The sequence below is a fragment of the Anguilla anguilla genome, chromosome 3 (assembly GCF_013347855.1).
Source record: "Anguilla anguilla isolate fAngAng1 chromosome 3, fAngAng1.pri, whole genome shotgun sequence".
NCBI lineage: Eukaryota > Metazoa > Chordata > Actinopteri > Anguilliformes > Anguillidae > Anguilla > Anguilla anguilla.
This window is the reverse complement of record NC_049203.1, coordinates 44,178,759-44,199,836: the sequence shown is the minus strand read 5'-3', so window position 1 is coordinate 44,199,836 and position 21,078 is coordinate 44,178,759. Positions and strand designations below refer to the sequence as shown.

At 42.0% G+C, this 21,078-nt stretch overlaps 2 protein-coding genes across 9 annotated transcripts in view; one reads left to right on the top strand and one right to left on the bottom strand.

Annotated features, from left to right (window-relative positions):
* Window positions 1–1,582, bottom strand: part of LOC118222936 (leucine-rich repeat and calponin homology domain-containing protein 1-like) — a 64,163-nt gene extending 62,581 nt beyond the window's left edge. For all 6 annotated transcript variants that reach the window (XM_035408879.1, XM_035408881.1, XM_035408876.1 and 3 more), the window contains exon 1: window positions 1,208–1,582. In XM_035408879.1, coding sequence (XP_035264770.1) covers window positions 1,208–1,433 — 226 coding nt within the window. In that variant the 5' untranslated portion in view covers window positions 1,434–1,582. The remainder of the gene's footprint in view (window positions 1–1,207) is intronic.
* Window positions 1,583–3,481: 1,899 nt separating this feature from the next.
* On the top strand, window positions 3,482–20,779 carry rubcnl (rubicon like autophagy enhancer). Of its 3 annotated transcripts, none has more exons than XM_035410615.1 (16): window positions 3,482–3,649; window positions 4,110–4,243; window positions 7,348–7,483; window positions 9,166–9,819; window positions 10,208–10,278; window positions 10,628–10,829; window positions 11,670–11,744; window positions 13,887–13,938; window positions 14,240–14,369; window positions 14,844–14,986; window positions 15,906–15,970; window positions 16,488–16,726; window positions 16,846–16,907; window positions 17,075–17,228; window positions 17,710–17,800; window positions 19,027–20,779. In XM_035410615.1, the coding sequence occupies exons 2-16, from the start codon at window positions 4,220–4,222 to the stop codon at window positions 19,140–19,142; spliced, it is 2,214 nt and encodes a 737-aa protein (XP_035266506.1). In that variant the 5' UTR covers window positions 3,482–3,649; window positions 4,110–4,219; the 3' UTR covers window positions 19,143–20,779. The 3 variants fall into 3 exon arrangements, with proteins under 3 accessions (XP_035266506.1, XP_035266507.1, XP_035266505.1); XM_035410616.1 differs by having other exon boundaries at window positions 4,096–4,243; XM_035410614.1 differs by having other exon boundaries at window positions 3,482–4,243.
* The last annotated feature ends 299 nt before the right edge of the window (window positions 20,780–21,078 follow it).

The window sequence follows — 21,078 nt, the reverse complement described above, 5'->3', positions numbered from 1 at the left end:
AATGGCCAACAAAAAATCTGCACTATTGACATAAAGTGTTCTCATGACAAAGACCCATTTTGAAATTCAATTTCTAAAAGAAAATAAATCACAGTTGAATTTACAACAACTTTCAACAATTGTGAAACTGTTTTTAGAGACATTGTGTTTCTTATGACTAAAAGAGAATGAATGTGGCCCTTAATTGTCACCTGGCCTGTGTAGGATGCAGATATGTTATGGAGGAGGAGCCTGCATGCGGATACTGTAATTATGGGACCTCTTCTACCATAAACCTCTTCTACCATACCTTGGGCTAAATTACTTTAAAACAGCATCTGCGTCATTATTATTATGTTCGACTACCCAAGCCTGTTACAAGGAAACGAGGGGGTGGGGGACGGCGTCATAATCTATTGTCTTCCTCTGACACTGTGGACTACAGTTACAGGTCAAAGTTTCCTTTTAGAACGGTAGCTAACATGTCACATCATCACAACTGAAAACACCTAGCTCTCCATGTTCACCGGGTTGCTGCGGAAGCTTTTCATCCCAGCGACGGCAAAATAGTGGCTGGTGAGATGTTACAGTGGCCTATATGCGTCAATAACGTGCCGCTGATCTGGTGTAATTTGACAGATTGCCTGCTCTGCTACTTTTCGCATGTCATTTGAAATGGAAACTGAAAATCTGGACTGTTGCTCTGGCAACTCGTGGGGAATTTCCAGGGCATCCTAATGCCTTTGCCAAATAGGAAGCAAAATTAACATTTACACATTCAAAAAAAAACTGGCTGTGCTCAGCGAAACCCCGGAATGTTTGACCCCAGCTTAATCCAAATTTACGAGGGCACTGCGTCCATGCCCCACATTTTCTTGCCTCAACAGCAAACTCAACATTGCTTAAAACGCTGACTATCCCCGTGAGAAACAAGTTCCGTGGTGCTCAGTACAGCACATCGGCATCCCGACATCCACATCATTCTCAAAATACAGCATCTAGAAAACTGTTACCAAATGAACGCTGTGCCTTGTCATACACATAAACATAATTGTTGAGGTATGTGTCAATCACAAATAAATCAACAATAATGCACACAAATATTAAATAACCATTTTACATAGTCAGTTGTTTTAAACACCCACTCAATAACTGGGTTAGGAAAACTGCAGAATTAAGAACCCAACGGTGTTACAGATAGCCAGCTATAATGTAACCAGTCTTTTACCTGCATCTACTGTATCCGACAGATCGTGCTTCGGAGCAGTTACTGGAAATTCTTTTAATTTTCTAGCGCTGAGGTTCAAAATCCCGGAGTTCGCCGCTTCTTCCAAAGCGCGTTCAAGACCCCGGTTAAGGGGCATATTGCTGTGGGAGCCCAAACTGCTGCTAGTTTGGACTGAACCAGAGGCGAGCTGGGAATTGGGACGAGAGTCCGGTCCCAGCGTCGCCATTTTTATTCCCTCTTTATACTTTTATACGGCGTTATAATTTTGTATCCACAAGAAAAATCCAAGGGAGAGTCCAGCAGTGCGCGAATTTCCTCTCTTCGAACGACTTGCGCGCCGACTGCGACTGCGCTACTACGCTTCTGTAGCCTACAACATTAAGCCTCGGCCAAGGCAACGAGCTGTAAGTGCGTTTCCTGACCCCTATTGGTCATATTCGGAGCTGTAGACCCAATTTTCTTTCCCACGATGTGGGTCATCTCCAACGCATCCAGCGAAACATTGTTATTTGTTATTTGGCTACCTCAAAAAAATCAGCTATAGAGATAAATCAAAATGACATTGTCGAACTAAGTACGCGTTGTTTCTTGTTGATTAAAAATATTTAAGTAGAACCGTCAAACCTTTTCTATAGTTTATTTCAAGCAGTTGGTCTGGAGACGTGCACCGGCAATTATACATTAAATCAGCTATCAGAACTTTAGCACAAATAAAATAATTGCCCGCATCCTGAAAAAAATCAGCTAGGACCCTGTTGAGAGGAACACAAGCTGAAATAACTGCACCCCTACCATGTGCAAGTAAGTACCCTACTGTAATTTACAACATAATTTCAGCATTGTATTCTGTGATCTTCACCCATGTATGGTAGATAGCAACCATAAGTACCACCTAACCTACAAGCAGCATTTTGCAGCAGTTTGCTAGAAGTGTATTTGATTTACAGTTAACTACAGGAACTACCAACTACTTTTGCCCCGAATATATTTTTTCATTTTTTTCCTGGTGGGAAGCGATCTACTCCACGATACAATAGGTGCCAACGGTCATTTGCCATTCATTGCTGGTTCTCCCAACTGAGCTGTATTGATTCGCTCCATGTGCAAAAAGTTCATAATAAATTTATTTGGTAGTTTCTGTTTCCCCAACACTCCCCATAAATCAGGTGAAGGTTTATATATGTTGTGCTAAATTAGACATTCAGGGCGTAATCTCCTCCAAGATACACTCTTTGCAGTCATTTTGAAATGTTTCAAAATGTGTTACTATGTTGCCTGCCAGAAATCTGCTCCTGATACTGTTATGTTGTTTTCTTTCTGAGGATGTTTTAAGTAAATACAACTCGCATTTGACATTACAGCATGTTTATTGGTATGGTTTCCCCTAAAAAAAGTGGAGAGGTCACAGAGGGAACATAAGTGCCCATCGTGCCATTGTACAAGTCTCTGGTCTGTGTGGGGGAAATATCAGCCAGCCATCAATGGCCAGCCGGTCCTCTATTTCTAAGTCAGTACTAGGTCCATACAATACTGCAAATCTCTCTTGCACATCTGTACATAATATTTCCATGGCACTTTCCACAATGGTCTCATCCCACCTAATCGGAGATATCATGCACTTATTGTGGACTCGAGGAATAGGTATAGTTTCAAGAAACATGCGCAAACGTTCAAGACAAACTATAAAAACAAATTTTTCAATCCACAAGGTGGCAGCATAGTAACACAAAGCAAAACAAGGTAACATCCCTGATGTCACTAACTTCAAATACGGAATCAGTTGAAGTGAAATACCCAATGGCCATAAACCACTTTCCCTTTCAGTGTGATTCATAATTTAATAATTAAGTTTGAAAGATATCGTGGGCAAGAGCTTTCAGTTCTGTCAAATTATTATCTCGTACAACATTTTGAATTTCCATTTCTTCAGAGTTTTACAGGTTAGACGCCATGCAATGACCAGGTTTTATAACTGTCGACCTTTTTTACTGTCCATCTTTGCTGGCTGTGAAAATTATATGGGACTGAGATCATAACATAGCCCTGCGGAGTGACCTAAGTTTAAAATGTGATTCCAGATGAGTCAGGATTGTATTTGTACTAATGACATGTAAAGAATACACATTACAATGAACATTATTTCACAGCAATGAACGGTAGTGTAGTTATTCAGAAATTTAGAAAAGAGTGCGCCGGCAACTGCCTGGCGGATTAGTCTCTCAGTCACGTGTTATTACTTTGTTTAAGGAAATGTATAACTTGAGGCCGATCCTGCGCGATGCAGCTGGTGTCAGAATATTAGCAATACGGGAAACACAGGTCTAACCGTCTCCGCGCGGAGACAGGGCATTATACAGTTAAGCCCTTCCTTTTACATAAATGCCTGGCACATTCCCTCTGCGATTGTGCAGCGACTATCGTTGAACGCGGGCAAGTGCAATGGTATGTGTTAATATTATAACGATATTGCGATTGTAACTAATATTTTCTTTCAGTACAGTATTTTACGTATGGAATACGCTACGATTTATATGCTGAAAGTATTTTGAGGGTGGTAAAGACGAAATAAGGACAGAATGCCTCCTTTAGTGAAAGCGCGTGCTTGGTGTTTATAATATGACAGGCATTTTTTGTTATGAACTGAACTGCAGTTGTGAAACTGGTGTTACTGGATTAGTTCAAAACGCACAGACACATACAGCACAACACACCGCTAAAGAATGTCATATGTGAACCCCAGTTTGTTAGCTTTTTAAAAATTCTTATATTGGAAACCTATCCTACTAGTTAATTTTGAATTAGATAAACACCGTATTTATTGTCCAATTGTTTAATTCGACGACTCGTTTAGCGCAATTATCAATGACCAGATAACATCAGTGGTTCAGGTATTTTACTGTAGAAAATCTCCACGGAGAAGTGGTCTTTGTTAAACTGAGGATGCCGGATCGGTGGCTTGAGCCAATCTTCGGACAGTGACCTTAAAAACCAAGGCAAGAGAAGAACCACGACATGGACCCGGATGGTGTTCTAAAGGTGCGTGCCATCAGAAAACGCGAGATCCTCTGTTGTTTTGCCCTCGGACGACTTGAGTACTGGCAAAGACAAAGCGTTTGTTTTCTGTAGCCTGTGCCTGTTTATGTATGACAGTGAGGATGTTGATGAAATTGCGGGTTAGGAGTCTGGGATTTACTCCAGAGCATACATGTTAGATGGTCAGGTGGGACCTTGAGCACGGCAGCCAGCTAATTCTACTTGTGTCAGCGCATAGCGTGTACAAGTGTAATTTGAGAGGTGAGGTGTCTCAATGGGGCATTGCACTGCACGTTTACATTAATAAGTTAAATCAGCTTTCGGTTTCTTCTAAAATAATAGCCCCCCTTGTTAAGCTCCACAAAACCTTATTTATGAAACTCAAAATTGTTGGCGTTAGTATGATACTTTTCAGCTTCTGTTACCTTTTACTGTTCAATAGACAGGTAATTTTGTTTTTTCAACCATGCCAATACTTTCCCCTGTACATGTTTTGTTACAGTGTTGTCCAGGTGTGCTTAGGAGAGACCGTTTCTCCCTCATAAGGCCTTTTGCCCTTTCAGGTGTTTCCAGGTGTAAGTCATACCTGGTCACACTGGTCTCTAGTCATTCACCTGTCAGGTTACAATTTTTGCATATAAATGAGGACCGTGGCAGCCATAATTCAAATGAGCTCAGAACTTCGTTTTGCATGGGAACCTGACAAAGTGAGCTGGCTGATCTTTTTATTCTATGCAATGTAATCCTTCTGCTAACCCTATAACTAGGGCCACAAGTCTGTCTCCCCTTGTCTCGATTGGTACTCCGCCAGCTAGACGCGGTGATAGCCTCTTTGTCGAGCTCCTTCTCAAATAATTATACACTTTCCTTCCTGACTCTCCCCAAATTAGATCAAATCATTTTTTTTATTATAAATGTCTCAGTTAGAAACTCATTTGTATGATTAGTCAATTGACTGTCCCATTGGAGTGCCTATGGGGACCACTGGAGGATAACCATTGGGATACAGGTTTAAACCCATGCAGGTCACATGGTGGGGACACACTAATGGCCCTACCAACAAAGAATGACTGGGTGTTCTGGGTGTGATACAAGTGATTCTTGGTCTCATCTGTCCACAAGACCTTTTTTTAGAACTCTGCAGGCTATTTTAGTTACTTCTTGGCAAACTGTAACCTGGCCGTCCTGTTTTTGCGGCAAACTAGTGGTTTGCATCTTGCAGTGTAGCCTCTGTAGTTCTGCTTGTGAACAGTCTTCTGTGGACAGTAGTCACTGATATGTACATGGCTGCCTTCTGAAGAGTGCTTCTGATCTGTCATACAGGTGTTTGGGGTTTTTTCGTCATTATGGTGAAAATTCTTTAGTCATCATCGGTAGAAGTCATCATCCTACCAGGCCCTTTGTGATTACTGCTCTTTTTCTCCTTAATGATATTCCAAACAGTTGATTTTAGTAAGTCTAAGGTTTTGCCTATGTCTTTAACTGTTTTTTTTCTCACCATCACAATGGTTTCATTAGTAAAACACTGGTCCTTATGTTGACAGTTGCCAAAAACAGACTTTGGTGGCAATCAAAAGGCTAAAATCAAGACTAGTTACCAAAAGCTCTCTTATACTTGCACGAAGGAAACAATTATACACCTGACTAATCAGAAACACCTGTGAGGTCATTTGTCCCAAACATTACAGTGCCCTGAAATGGGGTGAGCTACAGATATATAAAGTGCTGAAATTCTTACATGGTGAAACCAAAATGTATAAAAAAATGTCCTTTAATAAAAGCTGAGAATCTGCACTTTAACCCCTGGTGAATTGTTTGATTACAGATCTAAAATTGTGGAGTACAGAGCCAAATCACCAAAAATACGTCTTTGTCCCAAATATTTATAGATATTTAATGCAGAAGCTAATCAGAACTGGCGACTACACAGGTCAATGTAATGGGATATTAAGTCAATAAATGCTTGACACAAGGCCCTTTTTACTAATAAGTAGTACAGAATTACAGTGACATTGTTGGTACTGAATGTAAATTTAAAAAATTAAAGAGGATGATGTCTACGCTGCTCAGTACAGTTGTTTGTTCTCACATAAAATTTGTTTTGTTTGCACATGTAAAAATAAATATTTGCAAATTACAAAATAATGAGAGTTGTGTATTTAGGAAAATGAACTTGCATAAGTTAGGAGTTAAAGATTAGGGTCTGATTTACTAAGATCTTTAGCACATGCAAAACCTTTTAGCACACATAAAGTGAATAAGATGATGAATGCTTGATCATGGTATTTGTTTTGCACCAATCATTGGTTACGTTATTAGTTTTGCATATGCTAAAAGGTTTTTCACGTTAAGGTTTTTAGTAAATCAGGCCGTAGATGTGAGTTTGGCATTTCCTAACTTTGTTGGACAGCCTTTGAGTGAGTTGAGGCCATAGGGAGGAAAGACCCTATCATTTGTACTGTTTTGCTGATTGAAAAAAATCTATCATAGATTAAGCTTGTGCTGTTCATCAAATTATGGACATATCAAGATCAATCAGAAGATTGAAAGTTCTGAAAGCTCACACTCTTTCACAGTTAGTGTGTGCTTCACCTTGTTCTGTAAAATGAACAATGTCATAAAAATGGAAGGGAACTTTAAAAAAAGGAACTGAATCCAGATTTGCTCAGAGGAAATGTGCACACGCGCACACACACGTACACACACACAAGCGCATACTCACACGCGTATACACCCATAAAACACATGTGCACACATATCACATGCAGACAGTGAGAGAGCTGATCCACAGTCAGTTTTTATTGGGACTGATGTTGAATCTGTACTCGTGCACCTACTGTGGGATTTAACCACTTAATTGTGTTATAGGTTTATGCATGTTTGACAACTGCAATCAGTTGCGACAATAACAAGCCTTTGTCTATGCAATTTTGCAAGTTGGTCAAGATACAAATGTCTGCTAGAAGCCTAAATGTAAATGTAAGATTCAAAGTTCTCCCTCACCTTCTCTGTTTTATCGGTTTGCTTCTCTTTCTCTCGCTTACAACATTTTAGGCCAAGAAACAGGACACTATAGTATGATTAATCTCTCTTTCTCTGACATTCAGGTGAACAGGACTGGCTCTGTCCTTCCTCATGGTGCTCTTCCTCGCTCACAGCCGCACTGTGTGAGCTGGTTCGAAGACTCCACCCCCCTCCAGGCCCTGCCTCCACCCCTGTTAGCCCCTGGCCCCTCTCTTGCAGGTACACGTAGTACATATCTCAGATAATTTCTCGTGTCATTTCCTGAATATAATGTCTGGTAACGTCACTCTGGCCACTCACATTTCAGCAAATCTAGGGAATACAGTAGTCTAGTAGACGTGTTTGTACCAAATGGGGACTTCCAGTTTGGTATGTGCTTCAAGCGGAACAATTACAGTCTTGTATTAATGCACACGCAGCACATTTTTTGTGCTGAACTTAAATTAAAATCTCCCAAGTTCCCGCCAATGATCTGCAAAGGGCCGGATGTTGTTAGTTCCGCCCAACTTGATCAGCATGGCTAATTCAAAGGACAAGCCTGAGCTTGAGGACCCTCAAGCTGGCATTGTTCAACTAAATCAAGTATGTTGCTGGGAATACGTTGAACATGCTAATCCGTTTGAAACGGCATCACCTGAACGTGCTTATTACTGGAGAAAGGGAAAAAACAGGCTGGAATGCAAGCCCTTCTCATGATGACCTTCAAGCAGCTTCTTGCTCCAGATCCAGGCCAAGCCAAATCAATATAATGGTAACAAATACCATTGCAGCTTTTATCACAGTGGATCTGCAACCATACTTATGCTTGAAGTGATGTTGCCATTTTGGTACTACCTACTATGTGTATATTTAAGAAAGAAAGACCACATGCAAGTATCGATGTGCCTTATTCTTTTTCAGCAAGAAATTATGGCCGGTTAGTCGCTGTTTACATTTTCCTGATGAATGAAAAGCAATTTTATATTTAGTGCTGCATTTTTTACTAGTGTATCGAAAATTTACCATACTCTGAGGTCAAAACTGAGGTAGGCCAAACTGCGATTTTTGTGTACACTGCTAGACTACAGTCAGTAGTTTCATCAGGGAACTGGACAAATGTTTTTTTTTCTTCTAATGAATTGCCCTGAGATTGTTTTGAGAGTGCAGTCTCTCACAGTCTTTAGCTTCCCCTCCTTTGGGTCCTTTGCTCCCTGCAGCAACACCAGACATCTTGTTTCCCTCCTGTGGTCGGCATCAGTGACATAGTGATGTGAAACCTCCATTACGTGTCTCTGCTGTGGTAACATGTATAGTTCTTGCAACTAAGCCATAATGTCACAACCAACTTGCATAAATGTGTTGGGAAAATCAAATATGCTAAATGTTGTTGGTGGGAAAACTGTATTTGCTAACTGTTGTTTGTGGGAAAACCATATATGCTAAATATGACAACTGCGTCGGTCTGAAACTAGCAAAGACACTTGTGTTGCGCTTGGCGCCGCTTTGCGCCGGATGTAAGATAGAGCCCAATGACTGTATTTCTATGAGGGTTCGTTTGGGGGCCAAAGTTTGTAAACAAGCCCTCTTAAAACACCTTTTTTCATTTGTTTTCCTGCTCTCTCTCCACTCTTTCTCTGTTGTTCTCTGTCTCTCACCCCTGTGTGTGACGTACTGTGATACATGATGAGACACATCTATAAAACCACTTGTCCAGGAAGCAAAGCTTATAACCTTGTTGTACGTCGCTCTGGATAAGAGCATCTGCCAAATGCCTGTAATGTAATGTAATGTAATGTAATGTAATAACCGTACAGTCATGTATGAAACATGACAATACCTTTATATCAACATAAATTCAATATCAACAGAAATCCAGTATTTAAAAATGACTAATACCTCTATAAACTGTTCTTGTTTTTCAGAGGAGTTCTCCGACCCCGCAGTGATGGGTCACTTGGGTGGCTCAGGGCGGTGTTCACCCTCTCCGGTGTCGGTAAGGAAGATGCTCCTCTCTCTGATAGAAAGTTCAGGGGGGACCAGGTACCAGCCCCTGTCACAGCACTCTCCCCCGCCTCGCCGTGGCACCCCGCCGTCCAGGGACGGCTCGCCCTCCAGCTCGGTTACCAGCGAGGACGAGCCGGGCGCGGGGCTCTCCACGGACAGCGAAGACGGCGGCTACAACGAGCCCACCGGGGACGGCGCTCTCAAAAGACACGACACGTCGCAGCTCGACGCAGACGCGGACCAAGGCCTCTCCCTGCCACGGATCAACCAGTTTATCTCCCGCAAGAAGCGCCTATCCCGTCCCGCGAGGACCCTCTCACAACCAACCCCCGCCAAACACATCGCGAGACGAAGGGAGCGAACGGCACAGACGGGTAAAAGTCAGCTCCCGGACCTTCAGCCACACCCACTCCAGTCATCAGAGAAGCCCCGCTGTGTCTCCCTCTCGGCCAATCTGAACCGCCTTCTGGGCGTGGGACTCCACCTCCCTTTCAGGGGCCCTGGGGTGGTTGTACAGGGCCAAGAAGAGGGTCATAAACCCCGCTCACAGTCGGATACTCATGTCTTGCCAGGTACTTATCCACAACTGTTACCATAAATGTATGCCAGTGATCACACATGGGTAATCCATATGGTTAATCAGTTCAGGTACACACAGGTAATCAGTTGTCAAACACAGGTAATCCATTGTGGTAATTAACACTTAAGTTATCAGGTAATTAACACTCAAGTTACCCACAGGTAATCCATACGTTTCATCAGTTCACTTCAGGTGAAGAGCAGCCATCACACACAGGAAATTACCACCCAGGCCAGGTACAGAGTATTGAACACAACCAACTCAAGACTCACATCAATGCTCACACCAAAGTAATATTCCACCGGGGTAATCAATACTCATCCTTAGGTCCAGGGCAGTGGTAGTATCCTGAGTCTTACTGTGTTTTTACCACATTTCAGGGCCCAGGAACGTCAGTGAGAATCTTCACACTCCTGATAGCATCCTCAGAGCCAGCAGTGACCTGGAAAAGGTGGGAGTAACCCTTGACCCCAGACAGGTGGCCACTGGACACAGGTCATTTAGTTCCAGTGTACCAGTGGCTATTAGCATGCTCACCTGAAGGAGTATTGCTGTCCCACTGAAACCACTATTGGCCTAGAGTACTTCTAGGTTTATATTCACACTTGAAACAAGAAGGCTGCTGTAACTAGTAGTGACTGGTTATAATGATTTAAAATCAGTTAAGGATTTAGTTAAACACAGTAAGAGCACATTTGTGCATAGTGATAGTGTGTGCCCTGTGTGTGCCTGCATGTGTGTGTGTCTGATTGTGTGCGTGTGTCTGTGTGTGTGTGTGTGTGCGTGTGTGTGTTTTGCAGGAGAATGCTCACTTCCTTGTGGCGGACATGGTGTTGGAGGCAGTGGAGGGGGCGAAGTGGGCAGTCCTGGGTGAGAGGTCGGCTGGGGTGTCACCGTGGTGTGCAGACTGCATCCAGGAGACCCAGAACCAGACCAAAAACTGCAGGTCTCTGTACATAAAGCACTCTGCATCTGTAGCTTCCTCTGACAGTGGCTATGTAGGTAAGACCCTGTGCACTGCATCAAGCTACATACGCACAGAGAGATCTCTTTAAATAAGCAAAACTCAGCTATTTTAAAGGGATAGTCCAACATTTTGGGGAATTTGCCAAATATTTTCCCAAATATTTGGACTATGCCTTTATGAATTACTGGTCAATATAAGAGCAGAGGTGGTACTAAGACTAGTGCAGGAGTGACCATGTGCATGGGTGGTGCTGTGGTTGAATTAGGAGTGACTGGAGGAGGTGCTGGGGTAGATTGAGGAGAATGGGTGCTGCCACAGGTGTGGCATACCACTTTTCATTCTTAGGCTTAAATTACTTAAATTACTAATGACTTGTTAATGCTTTTACAGTCAAAGGCATGTCACGAAGTGTTACCTAATTTTAATGTTTTTAGATAATGTGTAAATCCATGTAAGTATCTTTACACACATTCACATTTTACTGTACATTTACATGTATATTTTCTGTCTCATAAAAGTTAATACATGTCAATTTCAGGTATCTCCGTTTTATTTTGATTTCCTGAACAATTACAGCAAAAGAGAAAAGTATCTTATAACAAAATATTCACATTTTAGGCTTTTGACAGGGCTGGTTAAACATTTTTCAAATTGTTTTATTATTTTGATGCCTGGAAATTTACGGAAGCAGGAAAATTGTAGCCACAGCTTTTCTATACTATGTTTCAGTGATTGCAGGCACAAACACACACACACACACTATAGGGACTTGTGCCTCACCCGCGACATCAGAATTAATGGGTCCCCGATTGTCTGCCCGATTGTCCGCGCTGTTAAGGAGTGACTGTGGTTGATGTTTTCCGTTTGTTCCTCAGAGTGGTGTACTTCACAGTCCTCCTCGACCTGCCCCCCCTCTCCTTCCCTCACTCAGGAACAACCACCTCCCTCAGGTGTGAGTCACAAAAAATGCCATTTTGCACCACGACTCCCTTTTCCTTTTGTCATACATGTCAAAGTGTGACCAGGGACGGGCTGCATTTCAGTTACACGTACTTGATTGAATTTAGGAAAAATCTTAGCGTGTCTTTTATCACAATACTTCAGAAAGATGTATGGATATTCCTCCTATTAAATTATTTAAAGTGAGCCTTTGTGATCCTCACCCTCTGTTCCATCTTTTTTCACCTCATCCATAGACATATGCACTCTACACTTCACACACATCTGCGTGTGTTTTGTAATTCAAATATTTTAATCACTTAACTCTTGTTAATAACGCCTGTTATTAACCATTAGAAATGAGGCAGCTTCATACAGTTTGTATTTGTTGGATATAATAGCAGGGATTCATTCTGCTAGCATCAATTTGCCCTGGCATATTTAATTGCAAGTGAGGCTGGAATTAAGTAGGCGGTAGGTGTTTAGCTAAGCTAACTAACAAGATAACCTTCATTTGCTAATGCTGCTGTAAAAATAAATTAGGGCGTCTCATAAGAAGATTAGTGTGTTATTAAAAAGGCACAAACGCTTGTTTCATTCCAGTTAGGAAATTTGTGCTTGCAGATCACCAGTCTTTACAAAACTTGACATAAGGGGAGTTAGTGGTGTACTGCAGAACTTAGTTATTTAACAAAGCCTCTCCCATTTTACCAGGATGGACAAATATTTACGCAGAAAACTGGAAACTAACTGGAAGTTACCTGAAAAATTATGTGTTCCTCTGCCTTTTTCAACATACTGCTTTTCAAGAAATTTATTTAAAAATTGTAATTTTCATAATACAAAGTACTACATTTTATATCCTTGGAGCAAGTATTTTGTAGTTCATTTTGATACAAACAGTGAACTCCGTAAGTATTTGGACAGTCTCGCAATTTTTGCTGTTTTGTCTCTGTACTCCAGCATATTGGATTTGAAATGAAACAATGAATATGATGTTATAGTGCAGACCATCTGTCAGCTTTCATTTACTGGTCTTTACATCTATATCAAGTGAACCATGTAGAAATTGCAGCCCTTTTCATACATAGTGCCCCCATTTTGGCAAAGCAAAGGTAATTTTCAACGATCAGCAAGATCAAGAACACTCTCCAGAATGTAGGCATGAATGTGTCAAAGACTAAAATAAAGAGAAGCCTAAACCAGAATAACCTCAGAGAATTCACTGCGAGATGCAAACCACTGGTAAACCTCTAGAACAAAATGGTTAGCATTTGCGAAAAAGCATATTTTAAAAAAGCTGTTGAGTTTGGGAACAAACTATTATGAGTATTAACCTGTGGTGAAGTGATGGAAAGATAAATGTGTTGAGAAAGAAAGGAACTGCGTATGATCCATCTTTGAAACATTGTGGTAGTGTTATGGCTTGGGCATGTTAAGCTACTAATGGGATGCTAATGCTAGTGCATTGGATGATGGTTCTCCTTACAGCAGGACAATCACCCCAAACACACTACTAAAGCTGCAAGAAAATTTTCCAGGGCCAAAAAGTGGAATGTTCTTGACTGGTCAATCACCTCAATCAAGTCAATCACCTGACCTGCACCCAGCTGAACATTAGTTTCACTTGCTGAAGACTAGGCTGAAGGCAAAAATCCCCCGAACCAAACAGGAACTGAAGATGGCTGCAGTACAGGCCTGAGAGAGCATCACCAGAGAAGATACCCAGCATTTGATGATGTAATAGGTCACTCCAGGCAGTCATCGAATACATAGAATTTTCAACCAAATACTAAATATGACCTTTTGATTATGTTCATTTGTCCAAATTACATTTGGTCCCCTAAAATGAGGGGACTATATGTAAAAAGGGTTTGTCCATTTATATTAACCTTTAATTTAAAGCTGGCAGTGCACTGTAACTTCATATTCATTATTTCATTTCAAATCCTATGTGCTGGAGTACAGAGCCAAAACAACAAAAAATGTGTCACTGTCCAAATGTGTATGGACTGCACATATTCTTTTGATGCATATTTAAACTCACAGAGTAGAATCTTAAGCATTCGTCGCAGCTGTGTCCGCTCTGTGTTTGTGTGGGCACTAGCTGATTCTTAATCTCTTCCTCTTTCACTACTGCTTCTCTACTTCAGAAGCTGATAAACATGAAACTGCTGCAGACAGTGAGTCCAGCTCAGTTCTCAGGTAACACCACTTCTGGCATTCTGAAGAATCATTCACCAGTACTTTTACAGTACATTTGAAGGGAGATTTCAGACCACTTCTGGCATTCTGAAGAATCATTCACCAGTACTTTTACAGTAGATTTGAAGGGAGATTTCAGACCAAATGGCACACAGTGTGAATAATGTGTGTGTAGCAGATGTTTTGCATGTGTAGTGAGGAGTAGTATATGTGTTGTGCTTCAAATTTTGTGTGGTGCATTTGTATTGTAGTGTCTGTGTATTCAACCGATGAGTGATTCTAGTTCGCCGTCCCCCGCTAGCTCCTCTCAGTTTCCCACAATCCTCTGTTCTGCGGAAGTCCTCGCTCTGCAGTTGGTGTCAGTGTTCAAGAAGCAGTGGTTTGCCAAGGAGGATGTCAACCTCACCAGCCTGCACTCAGCATTACAGGAAGTGAGCATTACCATGGTTACACTCCCCCACAAACACACAAACACACATGCGCAGTCTTAGTGTGTGTGTAGTGTATTTGCATTAGTTCTGCTCAGAAACCCCCATGCCCCCCAGTCTGCACTGTGTCCTCTGCAGAAATAAAACATGTCAGGGTAGAAGAACTCAGTGTAGGAAAGGGCAGCATATATTTTAAATAAGTATTTTCCTGTATGTATTTAATAAGTAATATATGTTGTTCACTTAATTTTGTGGGGTTTATTCCTCTGTGTCCACCTGCGAAGCTGCCTATCGTTTTGATTGCAGTTTGTAATATTTATTGAGCAAAGAGGAAATGACTGTTATAGTACAGGAAACCATGCCTCCAGACCTGAAACTGACAGTATCACCATTTCTTGCTGACTGTGACTCACTGGACCTCTGAGACACACTGCTTTTTGATTATGACTGACTCTCTAGTGTGTGTCTCCTTGACAGTTTCTCCCTGGCAATGACTCCATGGAAACAGAGGACATCCTCACCCTGGCTAGAGAGATTAAACAGAAATCCAGGATGAGGGGCACTTTGACATGGGCTCCACCCCGGTTCCAGATCATCTTCTGCACTCACCCCACCCAAAAGTGAGTGTACAGGGTGGGGGGCGGGGGGTGGAGGGGTGGAGGGGGGGGTAGTTAGTGGGGCAGGTCATGAGAGGAAAGAGTTATTGGCAGAGTGAAGCAGGGATTGAAATGAGCATATACATGCTTACTGTAGTGCCATTCTGAACTAAGGGTCTTATGTTCAGTGGTGTTGCAGTCATCTGGTTTATGTGACTAAGTATGTCCTCCCCCTTCTGGAACAGGCTGGAACTCCTTCCCTGTTTGTGTGTGCGTGTGTGTGCACATGCACATTTGTCTGTGTGGGTGTGTTGTGTGAATGTGTCAGACCTGGGTCAAATACAAATATGTATTTGTATTTGAAAATGTAGTTAAATGCATATTTTAAGTATTTTCAAATACATTTACACATGAAATACTTTGTATTTGATTTATTTAATTTATTTTCACGGAAAACCAAATACTTTCCCAAATAGTATTTTAAAAATACATTCCGTTAAATACTTTCCTGGGAAACCAAATACTTTTTTCAAATAGTATTTAGAGCCTTTTAAAAATACATTAAAATACAAATACAATTTAAAAATATTTTGAAATATTTCTGTGATAGACAACAGAAATGACTGAGCCAGCAACAAGGTGCAGTGTGGGTATGTAGGGTAGGGTATATGGGCTATCTGAGTGTCTTTGTCTTCTACAGGCGCAGTGTGGGTATGTAGGGTTGGGTATCTAGGCTATCTGAGTATCTTTGTCTTCTCCAGGTGCAGTGTGGGTATGTAGGGTAGGCTGTCTAGGCTATCTGAGTGTCTTTGTCTTCTCCAGGTGCAGTGTGGGTATGTAGGGTTGGGTATCTAGACTACGTGTCGGTCTTTGTCTTCTCCAGGTGGAGTGTGGGCATGTAGGTAGGATATCTAGGCTATCTGAGTGTCTTTGTCTTCTCCAGGCGCAGTGTGGTTGTAGCTTCCCAGAATTACCTCTGCGCTGGCTGTGGGACACAGGTGGAGGCCAGTGAGTATCACCCTGTACAGATGGACTCTGCCGTGTGAAGCAATGTGGAATAACCAACTGGAATGCACCTTAAAACACCTACTGTATTACTGTCAACCAATCAATCAATTAATCAACTTTAATATCCCAGTGGAGGAGATTTGATGTGCCGCAAAGATCTCAGATAATAACATGCACAGTAGATGAGAAAAAAAACAAGTGCATTACATACATACTGTACAGTAATCCTTCCAAAATTATTCACACCATTGATAAAGATGAACAAATATCATGTATAAAATGCATTATTCAAGTACTAAGCTGTATTATTTCTCAAACAATTCAAAAGTAATTTGAATAATGATTCAGTTTATTGCTTGAATTGCTTCAGTCAAATATCCTGCCTTATAAGTGGATGCTATTTAAAAAGGTAAGTAATATAAGTTGTTATGCATTCGGTGTCAGCAAAACAAATAATAATTTTTAAAAAATCTATGAACTCATTGCTTGTTGTTAAATTTGACCATTTCCCCACCAGAGTACCTGAAGAAGCTACGCTACTGTGAGTACCTGGGCCGGTACTTCTGTGACTGTTGTCATAGCGATGCTGAGTCTGTGATCCCGGGACATGTGCTTGAGAAGTGGGACTTTGGCCGATACCCAGTGTGCAACTTCTCAAGCAGGCTGCTGGAGAGCGTGTGGCATCAGCCACTCTTCAGCCTGGCCTGGGTTGGCAAAAACCTGGGTTCCCGAGCCCGCGAGCTGGCCCGCTTCATGGTGCGTACACGCACAGGCACGCGCACTCACACACACACACACACATAATATATAATAATGCAACGCTGATCTTATTTAAAATTGCTTTAATTACTATACCACCTCTGTTTTCCTTCCAGGAGCTTCAGGAACAGCTGCTGGCCATTAAGAAGCTGCTGACTGTATGCAGATTATCAGACAGGTGATGACTCCGTCATAGTGACTATTTTTTCTTTTTCTCCTTCTCTCTCTTTCTCTCTCTCTCATTGTTATTGCCATCCCTGAATGTACCATTGATCCATACTGCAGCTCTGTCCATTGCTAGAGGCTGCCGCTGATTCTCCTGGTTGCTGTGTTCCTTGTTGCTAGGGTATTGCTGGAGCTGGAGCAGTTGCCTGGGCACCTGACACAGGAGCCCCTCCTCCTCTCCATGGACGACCTTCAGAGGATCAAACGCGGCCAGCTGGTCTCCCAGGCTCGAGCGCTGCTACGGACAGCGATCGCTCATGTGGGCAACTGCCAGGTAACTGTCCTCAATGTCTTTTTCCCAAACTAGGCTCCACCCTCGCCAATCTTCACACATACCAATCTCCACCGTCAATACGCACCACTCCTAAGTACCATCTACCCTCGCTAATTTCCACCCAAACTAACCTCCACCCAAGCGGGCCTCTACCCTCATTAAACTCATCACAAACTTAGCTCTGTTTCACTAGCCTCCTCACGACTAACCTCCACCCTCAATACTCTCCAATCTCACTGCACTCCACCCTCATAACCTTCCCCTATACTACCCTCCACCTAAACTAGTCTCCACTCTTGCTCTTACTCCAGTCTCATTGGCCCAGTAGGGGCAGGTACTGGCATGTGAGTGTATTCATGGAAGGGAGAATGGGGTGAAGAGGGAGTGGTTTACTACTGCTGCAGAGGCCTCCTGTGCTGTGGGTGTCATGTGTGCTAAAGATCACAGGCCAGTGCTGAGCCGTGTGCTCTTGTGTCTCCAGATCTGCCTGGCCAGGGGCTTCATCTGCGAGTTCTGCAAAAAGAAGGATGTGCTGTTCCCTTTCCAGACCGCGACCTGCAAACGCTGCAGAGGTGGGAGAGTATTAAGCACTGTGGGTCTCACCTCTCCTTTCACAGGCTCTTGCACAGCCCGGTTTACTGGATGAGATGCGGAATACTTTATTGTCCCTGTCTTCATTGTCCTAGTCACTAGGACAGAGGTTGAGTACATATGCTGAGATGCCAGCACCATTTACTGGAATAACCAGTCTGTGCTCCTAGAGATACAGTATGATAACTATGAACTGTAAAGCTATATATGCCAGTGTCAGACAGGGTCAAAATATACTGTACATTTTTCTCTCACAGGGCAGATGTGTAGTCAATGGGCACTATTTTAACAGTCGTGAAGCGTGGGCTAAAACACAACGTGCCACTGTACTAATGCACAACGTACAACCACACCTAGGTAAAGCGTAGAGTAAGGCGCAAGGTTCAAAAGGGCTGGTCTTAGTGGCTTATATAATTAATAGGTGTGTTTTTTAGGCATATCAATAATCCAATCAGTATCATTTTCATGTAATAATTCAATCACAATAATTTTCCTTTATTAGCCGTTTAGTTCTTTTTAGAATCGTTTTATTCAGTTATGGAGTAACAGGTAAAATCAGCAAGGTTTTAACTGCTGAAAGAATGGAAATCTGGTCACTGTAATTTTAAAAGTATTAAGAACTAAGAATATGGTTAAAAATTGTGTTAAAATTGAGAAATTTGAATGAATTGTATCGAAATGTAACAACCATCTTGCATAGTGAGTCCCAGGACCATTTTTTAAAGGAATGTAATGTATTAAGGTGATTAAAATGTCCAAATGCAATGTTCGCAGGACAAAGTTGATAAATCAAGTGGATAAATCATTTTGTCTGTTTACCAGGTTATCGGTTTATTAAGTGGACATGCAGTTCACCATCACTGCGACCTGGCTTAAGACCAGGTTTTGTTTGGTCATAATGTAAACACAGCAATACTTCGACAATGACCATGACCACACTTAATTTTATGACAAACTATATGGGCACAAGGTCATTTGCTATTTTGACAGCGTAGGCACTGGACGGGAAAATGACAACTGCATCTCTCTGAAACTAGCAAAGACACTTGCGTTTGGGTTACTGCCACGTTGCGCTGAGTCCAAGACAGAGCCCAGCGGCTGCATGAACTCCAGTCATTTGTAATGGAGCCCTGTGTTTCAGAGAACCTCTCTCTGTCTGTCCTTTAAAAGGGGGTTTCTGCTAACTGATGCTTTGTCTTTCCCCCAGACTGCAAATCCTGTTTCCATATCGAGTGCTTCAGAGACGAGGAGTGTCCCAAATGCCGGAGGATTCAAACTCGCAGAACACGGACAGACTCTGAACTCAACTCAACTCCTCAGTAGAATTGAGTAGAATCGTTTTTTTAAATAATTTTATTCCTATTTTTCTTCTTCTTTCCTCTGAATATAAAAGCGGCTACAGAGTCCATTGTCCTCGGTGCTGTGTGGAGGGCAGCTGCTTTTTGAACTAGACAAATGGTAACCAAGATGAAATCTCAGGTGTTGCTCTGATGTCTGAAGTCCCTTGAGTGCAGAAGATTTGCTTGAATTGCTTAAGGACTCCGGCACTTATCTGGTCTGATGAAGTGTTAAGTGTGTACCCCGGAGACACATTCTGTGCCGTGAAATTGTTTTGCACGCAAAGCAGCTCAACCGCTGTTATTTTGAATACTGTGTATTCTGAAAGCATGAAATGCTATGCATTGGAAATCCAATAAAGATAGCATTGCAGTACAGTAATATCTGACCTCAGGAAAGCACAGCACTGCAGTACAGTAATGCCTGGATTCAGAAGAATGCAGTACTCTAATATAGTAATGCGTGGCATTAGGAACACACTGTGAGAAACATTCCAAACACAGCCTTAGACCATATTTTCACACCTGATTCCATTAGATTTGCTTTCCTGCCATCCTCATTCCTTGTGTGTTCCTTGTGTGTTTCTTGATTCTGGAATGCTCCAGGAGGTTACTGTGTTACCTGCAATGACCGGCTATTCTAGCTTTGGCCACACCCCTTCAGGAAACGTCATACTTAAAGAGCATGGAATATTTTTGCTCGATTGGTGGCAAAGACAGGTTTAATTTTAAGCACACTTAGGTTGACATCTATGTGTGTGTGTGTGTGTGTGTGTGTGTGTGTGTGTGTGTGTGTGTGAGTGCGTGTGTGTGTGTATGCATGCGTAGGTATGCATATTGTGTGCATGTGTGTGAATGCTGACTCTCATTACTGTGGCCTTAATGTCTCTGATGTACCGTGAAAGTGTTGCAAATTGAAGTATCATAATGAATGTCTTTTCTTTCAAAGAGGAACTGATGCATCTGTAAGAGCAGCTGCTTTGCTGTCAGTACTGTCGGGCTTTCCCTGTTGTAACTTTGATAATAATATAAGCTATAGAGAGCAGTGGGTAAAAAGGTGCATTCAGTGTTTTTTAATGAGAAGTGCATTTGATGAAAACTTGAACTCTGTAAATGCTGGACAATCCGCACAGGTCGATACAAATCTCATTGCATGCTTCGGAAAAAGAGCACACCCCACCTGCTGCTCTCCTTTGAAACAGAAATTAATTAATAAATCAGAAGCAATTTGTTCTCTGTGGTGACATGTGATCCACTGCTCTGCAGTGCCACTAATAACACACGCTTGCTCAAACCCATTTTTTGTTTCATCACTACTTTGATTCTTCGGTGGTGTCACCTGTGCTTAATCCTGCCGGACATGTCTGGTCCTTATGTGCCATCCACACCTCAACCTGCACACAGTGCAGGTGAATCACCAGTATGATAACAAATCAAGCGTTTTTGAGCTGATGGTTTGATTAATACCAACCCAGATACAGCACCAGGCCACAGCCCTGTCCAAGGAACCACCTTAGAAAGGGAAAGCATTTGTTTTGTTTCTTTTGAACAGCAGGTATCCCATTGAGTGTCAAGCTTGGTGTCTTTCTCTGTATCTGTTGAAATAAACATTTACGCATTGTACTTGTGTGTCCTTGTTTTTTTTTCTGGAGTTATATGTCAGAATCTAAGCTGAATATAATTTCATGAATCTGTTTTGCAAATATGATTTGATTACAGTAATGTGTTTTAACTTTCTGTGCCAATGCTGGGGTGTGGCAGTGTTTGAGAAGTGTTACGAACTTGTCAAATGATTCAGTCCACAGTGGGTTTGATATGACTTATCCTGGGTTAACACATCACAAAAAAATGTTCTCGGACAACTAAAAAGTGTGCCAAACCTGTCACGTCAAGTGTTCCGTTTCAGTGCATTTAAGACAGTC

What these genes read in the sequence shown, in the direction of transcription:
- rubcnl (XM_035410615.1), top strand. Translation starts at nt 4,220, where the DNA reads ATGGACCCGGATGGTGTTCTAAAG. An exon ending in ACCCGGATGGTGTTCTAAAG is followed by an intron (nt 4,244 to 7,347) that starts GTGCGTGCCATC and finishes TCTGACATTCAG; the next exon opens with GTGAACAGGACTGGCTCTGT. An exon ending in CCAGCAGTGACCTGGAAAAG is followed by an intron (nt 10,279 to 10,627) that starts GTGGGAGTAACC and finishes TGTGTTTTGCAG; the next exon opens with GAGAATGCTCACTTCCTTGT.